Source organism: Catharus ustulatus, chromosome 8, assembly GCF_009819885.2.
Source record: "Catharus ustulatus isolate bCatUst1 chromosome 8, bCatUst1.pri.v2, whole genome shotgun sequence".
NCBI classification, from domain to species: domain Eukaryota; kingdom Metazoa; phylum Chordata; class Aves; order Passeriformes; family Turdidae; genus Catharus; species Catharus ustulatus.
In genome coordinates, this window is record NC_046228.1 from 27,001,429 (window position 1) to 27,013,607 (window position 12,179).

General features: G+C 42.9%; 2 protein-coding genes across 4 annotated transcripts in view; one reads left to right on the top strand and one right to left on the bottom strand.

Annotated features, from left to right (window-relative positions):
• SHLD2 (shieldin complex subunit 2) overlaps positions 1 to 4,078 on the bottom strand; it is a 30,127-nt gene extending 26,049 nt beyond the window's left edge. For 2 of the 3 annotated variants that reach the window (XM_033066319.1, XM_033066323.2), the window contains exon 1: positions 3,845 to 4,078. The gene's annotated coding sequence lies outside the window, so the exon portion shown is untranslated. Of the gene's footprint in view, positions 1 to 2,802; positions 2,888 to 3,844 lie in introns of all 3 variants that reach the window. The other variant, XM_033066321.1, reaches the window with a different exon arrangement.
• Positions 4,079 to 4,362: 284 nt separating this feature from the next.
• GLUD1 (glutamate dehydrogenase 1) overlaps positions 4,363 to 12,179 on the top strand; it is a 28,470-nt gene continuing 20,653 nt past the window's right edge. The window contains exon 1 of the mRNA XM_033066770.2: positions 4,363 to 4,847. Within this exon, the coding sequence (XP_032922661.1) occupies positions 4,415 to 4,847 (433 nt within the window). The 5' untranslated portion in view covers positions 4,363 to 4,414. The remainder of the gene's footprint in view (positions 4,848 to 12,179) is intronic.

Genomic DNA, 12,179 nt, shown 5'->3' on the forward strand with positions numbered 1-12,179 from the left:
TTGTGTGCTCTCCAGATGTGATATAGCCCAACACAGCTGAAGTTATTTATGAGGGAAAGGCTCTAAACCAATAGGTCTCAGTATTGGTATCTTATGATATCAGTAAAATGGTTTTTAATAAGCTTGGTCTCTGATTGGTTGTAAACAGATGACTGAAATGAAGATTTCTAGCCAAGTGTTCATTTGGTAAAAGTGCTCATATAGCCAGTCACAAACTAAGGGAATCCTCTGGGATTCACCTAATTCATGTGCTGCCTGTAACAGCATCTCACAGGGACAGCCCTCCAGCAACACCGGTCAGACAACTTCACCCTGGATCCTTCCTGTTACATCCTTGGCATAAGAAAGGAGGAATATAATCAAGAAATAAGGTACTTCGAGCACAACTTATTCACAAATTTGGAATTAAAATTAAGATCAGATTACATTAATTATTCCTTAGACTCTTCAATCTGTGGTACATTTGTTTCATTACAAAATACACCTTTGAAAGAACAAACGCTGTACCAATATTACCTCCCATGACTCTGAAGACTGAATGCCGGTACATTCTCCTGCATATAAAGGAACTGCCATCTCTATTTTCACATCCTATGCCAAAACCAATTAGACATGAAGCTTTTACTTTAAAGCATTTGGAAAGCAAAAATAAAAGCCATGAACTTGAGAACATCTCAAGCTAAAGATCTGACAAATAATTAGATTTCTATTTGGTACTATTTTAGTACATTTTCCCACAATTTGCAGGCAGTCCCCATGCAGGAGGATTTCTGTGAAGTCCTACACGCTTGTTGCTCACCTGCATCGTCGCCATTTAACACAAACACAGGATTTTAGCCAAGAGGTGTGTGAACAGTACTACACTTCACATTCCTATCAGATTCACATCCTCCTATTCACCCAGAAACTATTATGCAACTGTCCAGAGATCTGTTGCCTCAGAGGCTGAACAGTTTCTGCAGCAGTTTGGGGTAAGAAAATAACCCCAGCTCTCACCTATTTAGTTACACTACCAAGCTCGACATAAAGCAGTACAACATAACATTTAAGCCCAAGAAAAGAGGCTTTTTTTGTAATTTGTGGTGAAATGAGGAAGGGAAACATAAATGCTCATACAGGCAATTCAAAGGTAAACAACTTGCTTCAATTTTTATTTGGAATTTATCTCAATCAATTCTTTAAGCAAAGGGTAAGAACTGTCAAGTGCTTCACGTGGTATGGCTCACAACTTAAAATGAAATTTTCTGAAATAACTGTAATTCCATTTGCAGTTTATTTCAAAAGCAATTTGTCTTCCCAGAAGACAGTTCACCACAGAAAGGAAGTGATCCTCTGTAGAAATCAACTTTCTTCCCGAATCAATTGTCTAAAGCAAGCTCAAACTCTGCACTAGAGGCAACCCCAGGGTTACACTGGTTTTGAAGCACTCAGGCAGACAAGGGCAGAGTTATCCCAGCCTGGGAGGATCCCTGGTTTGCAGCTTCTCTGCTCCCCCTCACCTGCTCTGGTCAGCCGATCAGAAGACTGGGACATCAGCTGGGAACAGCTACTCTAGTTTCTGAGGGAATTCAGCACCAGCCCAATAGCTAGTACTTCAAGTAATATAATGCATTAAAGCAGAAAGTATTTGATTCTCGTCTTACATCCCCTTTTCTCAATAAAATTTTAAAATCTGGCACATTAAAAATTAGTTCACCTGCTATGAAATTGCTAATATACACCTTAAAAAAGGAGACTGCTTCTGGAAGGCATAATACGGCATTTATTGTCCTTATCTATAATAAAAATAGCCCATTAAAATTTATATATAAGATGCTTTAGGAGCAGCTTAGTAGAAATTAAATCAAGTTGTTTATCTCCCTACTTAACTTCACATATTTTAAACAGAAACTGATACCTGTCATGTACACACAGTTGAAAATGACCCTGTTGCAAAGCCCATGAATCATACAGACAGTTCCTACCACAAAGGTGTTGCATTTTCTCTACTTATCTCTCTCTTCAGATGCAGTCCTAAGATCAAAACTTCATATGAAATTAATAAAATTAGTGAAACTTCTGGTTGTGAAGACAAGAAGTTATCTTTTAATCCACCCCAGTGACTTTTTTTTACTGATGCTACTCAAATGTGAATCTCCTGATGGCACCCCATATGTTATATGAGAGCAAAGAAGATACAGTTCCTCTTTTATTATTGCAATTACCACTTTCATGCCTGCTAGAACTCATTCTGAAGCTTGCCATTTATAATTTCCTCTGGCAAACTGATTTTGATTCAGCTGCTCACTGCTTAGCACATAAGACTACTGGAATGAGGGACACAGACAGTGTCATAACTCTTGCCTCCAGAAAGGGCTTGAATTAAACAGAAATATGGAACAGACCTGCTGGGTTTCATAAACTGCCTATAAACTGTACACATTATTTCAGTCATAAACATGTGCAAAATAAAACTCCCCAGTTATCTTATCTCCTACAATATTTAAAGACTAAGAAATCTAACATGGTGATTTAGTCATTCTCAGCATCAACACACAAGCTTGTTAAATATTTTGCCGAAATCCAGTCTTGTTTAGAAAGCAGGGTAGGGATGGTACTGCCATTGCTTCAGATACAACTGAGCAACAGAGCCCCTAGAGAGATCCACGTGGCTCTCATGTTGTCATGTCCCATGCTCAGTCTCAGATACATCCACAAACATGTGCTACAAACAGCCTGATACTGCAAGCAGCTGATAATTGAGTGTGCTCGTAAATCAGAGAGAACACAGCTGAAAGCAGGATAGGAGCTGACCATATTAACCTTAAGATGTAAGGCTACATGCTTGAGCAAACTGGCTAATCACGTTCTTCATTTACCCTCTGTGTTTGAGCAGTGATATTCCAACCTACAGAACAAGGTGGAAGTAATTATGTGATAAGGACTAATTGCCACAATAGCGCTCACCACCTTCTTTCCTATGCATTTACAAAACCTAAGAACCTGTACAGAAATTGAGCTCTAGCTAATGAGAACATGCAGATGACTGAAATCAAGTAGTAGCGCAAAGCTGATACAACCACTGAGAACACTGCAGGTCTGTGAACTGAAAATTAACACCAAAATAGGATTTTTCCATAAACCACCTAAAATATGGACAGAAAACTCAATCAGTAAGCTTGTTTCTGAAGCCCTGTGTGAACATCCAAAGAACAAACCGGCCTAAGAACCAGCTCCTTTCTTGCTTTTTTTCCCCCCGTTTCACTATCAAGGATCTTTGCTCTCTAGACAACAATTATACACCATCCTCATTACAGATAAAAACAAGCCTTATTAGTGGTCCTTAAGAGAACTTTTACAGATTCCTAGGACAGAGAGCAACATTAAATCAAGATAACAACTGAGCACCAGTTGCCTGAAGAGTTTATGTGAGTTTAAGAATCTGTGACTAATCTCTCTGCTGACAAATACACAAAAAGTTAAATTACTTTCCCACAAGCCTTGTAGCATAGCCCATAGTGGTTAGAGAGATTCCCACAGCGATAAAGTAACTTCCTAGTTATTCCTGGTTTAGGGGCATTGGCCTCCCACAAACCTAAAAAGAAAAAAACCCATTGTATTTTCCAATTAGCAGCCCAAACCGACAGAAAATGAACAAGCCACTTAATTCCTTTGAAATGAACCCAGTTCAACAGTACAGCACTCTCTCTCTGATGCTCTGAAAGCAAATCTTATGCAGTTAAAAGTAATATTCTTAAGAGATGTTGCCTGAACTACATAAAAAGGGACTTGAATGGACCAAGACCCAGCAAAATGAAAAACAGTCGAGCACACAAAGTAGATAAATGTCAAGGTCTCTCCTAACCTCAGTGATTGAACAGCTCTATGACAGCAGCCAGGTTAACGAAGCCTCTGTCCCCTCTCGGCAGGGCCTTCACTTAAACACGGGTGGAAAAGCGGGGCTCTCCCCCCGAGGGTGCTGGGCACGGGCTGTGAGCGCGCCCTCACTCGCCGAGAGAGGCCTGGTTTTGCACGCGGCCGAAAGGCGGCACCTGAAGGCGCCTGCCCCGGGCTCCTCACGGGCCGCAGCGGGCACAGAGCCCCGGCCCGAGGGCTGCCGCAGCGGCCACGCTCCGAGCGGAGTGGGCGGCGGGCCCGGCTTTACGGACGGGAAGGAAGGGGAAGGGGCGGGGCGGCGGGCGCGCACTGCGCAGGCGCGGCCCGGCCCCGCCGCGCCCCCTCCCCTCCGCGAATCCCGCCGGGGGCGGCGCGGGGCGCGGGGCGCAGGCGCGCTCGGGAGGCGCGGAGCGCTCCCGCCCCTCGCGGGCGCGCCGCCCTCCCTGCAGCCCGCGTTTAAAGGCGGCGGCGGCGGCCCCCGGCCCCTCCTGTGACAGCGGCAGCGCCGCTCCGATCCTCGCTCCTGGCGGCCGCCGCCATGTACCGCTACTTGGGGGAGCTGCTAGCATCCCGCCTAGCCGCCGGCTCGGTGCTGGCGGGCGCGGAGCCGGGCGGGCCGGCGGCGGCGGCCGGCGGGGCGGCGGTGGCGGCGGCATGGGGCGGGGGCCGGTGCCCGCGGCGGCACTACTGCGAGGCGGCGAAGAAGGAGGACGACCCCAACTTCTTCAAGATGGTGGAGGGGTTCTTCGATCGCGGCGCCAGCATCGTGGAGGACAAGCTGGTGGAAGGGCTGCGCACCCGCGAGAGCATGGAGGATCGGCGCCACCGCGTCCGCGGCATCCTCCGCATTATCAAGCCCTGCAACCATGTGCTCAGCGTCACCTTCCCTATCAAGCGCGACAACGGCGAGTGGGAGGTGATCGAGGGCTACCGGGCGCAGCACAGCCAGCACCGCACGCCCTGCAAGGGAGGTGAGAGCCGCCGCCGGGCCGGGCCCGCGGAGGGCCGGGCCGCCGAGCCCGCCCCGCCCCGCCGTGCCCCCGACCAACCCCCCTGTCCCGCCGGGGCAGCGCCTGCTGCCCGTGCCGCCCCTGCTATCCGATACCCGGGCTGGGGCAGGCGCTGGGCGGTTCCCCCGCAGCCATTCAGCGCTCCGCTGTCCCGGCCCGCGGTGACCCCCGGGCCAGCCCCGGTACCGGCTGTCACGGTACCGCCGTCGGGCCTCCGCCGCACCCACCAATCTGCCCTGGGCATGGCGAGGAGACCCCCGCCTGACGTTAGCTGGATGTGACTCACACCTGGTGTTTGTGGGGAGACGTGGGAGCACCGTGCTGGAAGTGCCTGCTCCAGTCGAGAGCTGGAGGAGCCACTGTCCCTTCACGTCCAGCCTGCTGTGTTCGCGAAAACCTAGTGCTCGCACAGAAAACATCCCTAGAGAAAAATAACAAGTTTTAATAACAAGTTAACTGTATTGCCAGTTAGCGGCTGGATACATAGTTAGAAAAAAGTGATTTATCTGGAGGTAGCTAGCTCAGCTTGGTGAGGCCAGTGACATGCCACGGGACCGAGAGGGTGAATGCCCCTGGAGCTGGGCAGAGCTGGGCTCTCGTGGGACCCGCCGTGATCTCAGAGGAATCAGACTCCCTTTTAGTCTGGGATCCATGGCATTTCCTTGAAAAACAAATAGAGATGTCCTTCCCTATAACTTACTCAAGAGCTCTAAACTTTGTGGACATTTGAGTATTGGAAACCATTTCAGGTCTATGATTCAAACGAGAGCTTCTGTAGTCTGTAAACACATTTATTTTTTTCAGTGTACATTAGCTTTATGGTAAATGAGGGTTACAGAAAGCAAGCAATTTCCTGTAAATGAACTCCTCTAACTTCAAGACTAGATTAGGAAAGCTATTCTTAGATAAATGTGTTTATGAGACTCACTTCAGCTGGTATATATATATGACGTGAGGATTTCTCTCTGCAGCACAAATAGTGTGTTCTGTTAATGCGATTCCTAACATTCCAAAATCGAGTATCTAGTGAGTGTCCTGTGGCATGGTAAATTCTCACCCAAAAGAGGCTAACTCCACTTTTGGTTGTTTACTTGAAGCAAGAATTAGCATCAGACTTAGTTGTATCTGAAGCTGGGCGTGGCTGAAGTTTACTCTGTGAATCTACTGTTCTATGCCATTGCTATAATTTCTTTTAAAATGCTGGTGGATATCACACTGCTGTTGTATCACTATTTCAGTTAAGTTACTCTTTGCTGCTGCTTATAAAAAGTCCTTTGCTGTACAACCTGTGTTACTCTTAAGATCCTGCTTGCATAATAAAATGCAGTCCAGTGGCAAATGAAGTAATAAAATAGTATCAATGTATGATAGCTTCTGATATTTCACATTAGTATTGTTCACCAGTGAAGGAACCAATGTTTACACAATAAATAATTATAACATGCTCTGTACATGAACAAACCCCACCAACTGGGTGATTGGACACTGTTCTGATACCTACATTTCTAAATTCTCACCAAAATTTCTTGATTTTCGGTGGCATTTGTTATGCCTGTTTGCACTCACACTGAAGCAAACACTGGAGCCTTACAGAAATTGAAAATGACAGCTAGAGAAAATAGGAAGTCTCAGTAGTTTGTCCTTTTCTTCTTGTGCTGTTTTCCACACCCTCTGAATTTAGGGAAGAGATTGCAGATGATATTTGCTTTCCATTCTTAAACACAGAGATCATTAATGGATTTCACCTTCTACTGCTCTCCAGGAATTTGCTCACTATGAGGGGACATATCTGAATTTTATAGTAAGTTTAAATGGCATAGATCAATTGCTTGAAACCTGCTATGAAGGTGTTAGGCAGTAGAACATTTCTACTGTAATGGCAAAGGAGTAGTAAAGATATTTCTGCATTTATAGTACATTTCATCCACCTAAAATGTACCATCAACTTTAGCTTCTGTCCAAAAGGGATTTTTAAACCAGAATTCTAGTTCAGGCCACAGGGATAAAATCACAAAGGCCAATTAAGTACAACTCCAAACTCCATATAACAGTGTAAAGTTATATACTTGCTGAAGTGAGTGTCCCACACACTGTGGACCCCAGAGTCCAATGCAAGTAATTTGCACCATCAAGAAACATCAAGGGACATAAGGTCCCCTTTTAAAAGAAGGGGTGAGTTGGCAAGTGGAAGGCTTGCAAAGACATGAGAAGGAACAGTTTCCTTATCTTTTCACATGCAGAATTGTGGCCTTTAACTTTGTGCTTCCTGAAAAGTAAAATTTGGTAAAACAAGATTACTCATTCTCTTTTTGTGTATTTGGTACTAAGAAAGAAATTGAGTTTAGTTACTGCTAGGTGATTGCTAGTAAGTGGGGATTCTTTGTCATTGTTCTTTCAAGGAGCATTGTTCTTTAAAAGCTCATCTCTTGCATTTCCTGAGGTTTACTTAAACTGAAGGATAAGAGATGCTGGTTAGAGAATACTAAATACTGTTCTGTATGCAGATTAGACAAATGATCAAAGTACACTTTAAAATTCAAATAGGAAATGTAGGAGTGCTTAAGTTTTTAGGTCTTTTAAACACTGTCCTCCTTTAATTGCTCCTAATTTTTTCAGTACATTCATACCAAAATACTTCATTAGTGGTTTTATGTTAGTTTTGTATGCCTTTCTGTTTATCAGGGCATTTACAGATTTAACCGTGAACTAAAGAGAAATTTATACTGTAAATCAAATTTAAAAGTCTTGATTTAAATGCCCTGAACTTGGAGACAGCTGAATTACTCAAATAAAAAGAGTCTAAATAAACATTTTAATTGTATGCACTGTAGCAGCACCTTCTTATTTCTACTAAATATTTGTAGTTAAGAGTATAACATCTAGATGATGTTCCTTTGTCAGAGATATCTTCAGTTTATTTGCCTGGTCATTCTCTTCTAGAGTGAAACCTCAATCCCTGTGTAGTGGTCTAGCCCAAATGTGAAAACTGCCATACTCTAAATGCAAGGTTTATCTTTATAAATCTCACGTGTGCATGCAAGTGATACCTGCTGGTACTAACCAACAGTTCCTTGACTAGTAGTCCTTCTGTACCTCCTCTGTGCTGGCTTCTCTTTTGCCTGCAAAGTAGAAATACCTCAGCAGAGTGAATGCCATGAGAGGACTGCTCTGAAAATACAGGTCCTGAGTGGATGGATGACTGTGGTGTGATACACCTGCATGAGGGCAAATCTAAGATCAGCCTTACATTTTTTGTATAGGCAAACTCCTACACCTTGGTGAGAAACTTAACTGTGGTATTTCTCTTCAAGAAGTACAACACTCTTAATACCCTAATTCTAACAATCAAAAACCTTGATAATAAAAATAGGAAGTTATTTAGAGGTTTATCCTACTCTCCTCTCTCCCCCCCAAAGCACATGTAAGAACACAAGTCAACTTGGTTGTGTTGGACATTGCAGTGCAGGTGATTCTTCACTGGGTGAAGAAAAGTGCTCTTCTGGAAGAGAACACCGAGGTACTGAAACATGCTTTCTTTTCTGTTTACAACTTTCGGTGGTTTTCCATCTTATTGAGAGAATCCAGAAATAACACTTCTTATTGAATCTTGTGGTGCTTACCTATTTAATTGTTGTAGAAGTTAATCCTTAATTCTGCTTTGGGGGTTGCATGTTGAGAAGGTGGTCATTCTTTTTCTTAGCCATGCTTTTCTGCTGTACTTTAGGAATCTTTACAGAACAGTCATGAATATCCCCATTTAAGTGGTAGGTCTTCCAGTATGTCCAGCATGCAAATCCAGGTTTTAAGGACTCCATTTTCTGCACTGTAACTGTTTGCTAGAAGGGAAAAATTAGTTAGATCCCTCCTCAGCCCACTGAGAATATGGAATAAGCAGTTTTCTTGTGTGTTGGGGCTCAGGTTGCTTACACTCCAGATGTAGTATTTATACAACTGGACTGATGCTGCCTGGTAGCTGAAGTAATGCTGTGGTCACATCACTCTTTCCTTTGCTGATGTGGTGACTTGCGTGCTAGTGGCCAGTACTAACAGGAAACCACAGCTGCTCTTGTTCACTGCACTGACAGCTGCCTAAAGAAATCAAACAACCCAAATAGGGTACAGGAAATGAGATGTCTGAATACGGATGACTTTGTTGGAAAGTAGACTGGCAGTTCCTACATAAAATAATGAATTCTTCTAAATAATTTCACCAGATTCTGTGAAAGGTGTAGAACTGGTTAAGCTGTTTTTTCTGTGGTTGCTGATGGCTATTTATCATTAATTGGTCAGTTTTAGAAAACAAAATAAACTTACTGAATTTTTACCTGCTTAATAGTATGGAAGTGATTCTATGTTTGTTAGGCAGCATTTACTATGGGAATAATGCTGTTAAGTGGTTGTAAAGCTTTTTCAAGCCTTTCCATGTTAACCAGCTGTCCAACAGGTCTATTATAAATTAAAAGAATCAAAGCCGGAACAGCCTAACTTTTGTTTGTGCTCACCCAAATTGCTGTAACCAAGTCTGAGCTGCTTCCTCAGTTCAGAAAGGCTTTAAAACCATCCTTAGTTCTGGACTAGATTTAGTATAACTTTCATTTACAGAGGAATTTTGAAAAGCTTTGTCAAACATTACTTCAGAGTTCACTCTTTTGTGTGAAGACAAATGGGTCTTACTTTATTTGTTCAGTTGACTTGGAGGTGAATGAATTTGATTTCCTGTGTGGTGCTGCCTTGGCTGAAGGAAGAATCTGTTCTGCACTACAAAACTTTCCTGTTGTCTGGTCTTGGCTGTTTTTATTCTACCTATCAGTATTTGTCCTTCTCACTTGGCTCATGAGTTCATATTAATGAGTTTCTTACTGCATAAAGTGGCTTTTATTCATGCCACCCTTGCTGCAGTTTTCCAATTGCAGAGGTCCAAGGCTGGCACTGATCTCAGTGCCCAGTCACAAAATACCCTCTGCTGCAGACATTATTCTGGCTAAAACAGTTTGCATACTCATAATGGAAATCTTACTTGCAAAAGAAAAACCTGTACATGCAGGACTTGGAGCAGTACAACCCCATGTGCTGTCTCAAAATTATATATTCCTTTTCTAAGGGAGTAAGGAGTATAAGGTATTTTGGAAACAGCAGAGCTGTTTATCTCAGGGTTGAATTAGTGGCTTTGCTTTTTTTAAGTCATGCATGGGTGAAAGTTAAGAGCTTGTGTCTTTGACCTGGGGTCTTTCAAGTAAGAGATGGAAATGTAGCCTATGGACCATGCAACAGATGGAACTATAACAATGGACCATCTGTAACCTGAAATAAACCTTGGAAACCGATCTAATTCCAAAGGAGTGGGAGAGGTTTATTTGAGGGAAAAAGGTAATTAGCTTAATGGTGATAACTCTTGCAGTGTTGTAGCTAAAGTTTGTACCAGTGCCTTACTTTCATAGAATCATTAAGACTGGAAAATATCTCTAAGATTGAGTCCAGCCTTTGACCAATTTTCATAGGTTTCTCTTCGCTTTTTGTAGCTTATCTAACTTCACAATTAATGCAACAGTGGATATAAATTTAAATAACAAATTAAAAAATAAGGAAAGGAATGTGTGTCTTGTGTTTTATGTCTTTTAATGTGCTAGTTGTAATGTGAACCATATCGGGTTTTTGTTTTTACCTTTGATATTCTAGTAGGAGGCTATTCCTTGCTCTTTTGGCTGTGAATCTCTTTAGTCTCAGCTTTTTCATATAATCAGCTCATACCATTGCTGCAGTAGCCAGCTTTGTCCTTGATCTTAAATAGTTGTTTTCCCTTGCCACTGTTGGCTCTTTGTCTATTTATAGAGAGATCATACCTCTCTCAGCATTGGGCTTTCTGCATAAACACGTGTTGGGGAGAGGAATCTCCTATGTGATAGTCCCCCTCCTGTTCTCTGGGTGATCCGAGCAAGCACTTTTTTGTTGCATGAATTGCAACAGCTCCATCTTGTTAGGAATTAGACTGTTAGGAAGAGCATGGAATTTGCCTGCCTCGTGTCTGCACTGTGGTTGCTTCTTTTGTGGCTCCTGTGGCATTTGGACCAGCCAGGGCCAACTTGTGCGTTATTCCCGCCCTCTGCACGCACGCCCCCCTGCATGTGGCAATAATAATATCTGTGTGGAAGCAGTTTACTGTATCTCCCTGTTTCTGTCCTTGTTACTAGTGTTGAGTGCACTTTAATGAGTGACCTAATCCTTTAGGTGCGACTGAGGTTGTTCTGGAGGTGAGAGACTTTACTTCATAGCCAGATTCTAAGTGCATAAATTCATGTCCTATTTGCTTGCCTGGTAGTGTACTAAATTTACTGTATTCACATTTAAAACACCAAGTCTTATTAATGTACCAGAGGTAATTTTTGAATTGAGGAAATTCTTGGCTTTTCACAACATGGATTGAAGTAAACATATATGTTTAAGCATATTTCAAAGTGCAGCTTATGAAAAACATACAAAAAGTTGTATACTGAAGTATTCTGTCTGGCTGAGTACCTTATGGTCATTCTATATCTACTTGTGCTTAAAGCAGAACTGTGGGGTGTCTGTGTAGGGGAATGTCTGTCCTGCCCCAGCTTTATAGCTGGCTAGTGCTGTGTAGAAAGAGATAAATATTTTTATCTTCTCTCTTGGCAGTTAGTGAATTGAATTTAGGAATTAGTGGTTCTTGTTGCTGATTGGTTGTACAGTGTTCTTGTTTTCCAGTTTTGAATTACTCATCTTGCTTTGTTAGGTTTATCTGGAATTTCTTTGTCTTCAATAATTACAAATTGGTCACAGTGCTGTTTCCCACACTTTCCAAATAGTCAAATAAGGCTCATCAGTTTCCTTCTTGGGAAGGTTGGATTGTTTTTCTGAGTCTAGAAAAATGTGTGTTCTGAGAGAGTTTAAGAACTGCTTGGATGATATGTCCCTACTGAGTTAGGTATCAGTGAATATTTAGTTTGATGGTAGTACAATCACAATTGCACTTGTTTGCTTGCCAAATATGAAAATATTATACATAATCCAGAGTTAAAACATCAAGGAACTAAGGCACTGCAATGAGTGCTGGGACTGATTTTTGGATTTTGCGGAATCCATAGGTGAGCATCTAAACTGAAGTTCCTTCAGACTGGACTTAGACTCAAGCCTTTGGATGGGGTCAGGCAGGCTGCTAACCAACAGAGCTGCTGCAGAACCCAGAGTTGCTAACTGGGAGATTAACATGCTGTAGTCAGTCCTAGAAACTTCCAAAGGAGATCATGGCATCTGTGTTGCTGAGTGCTATATGGG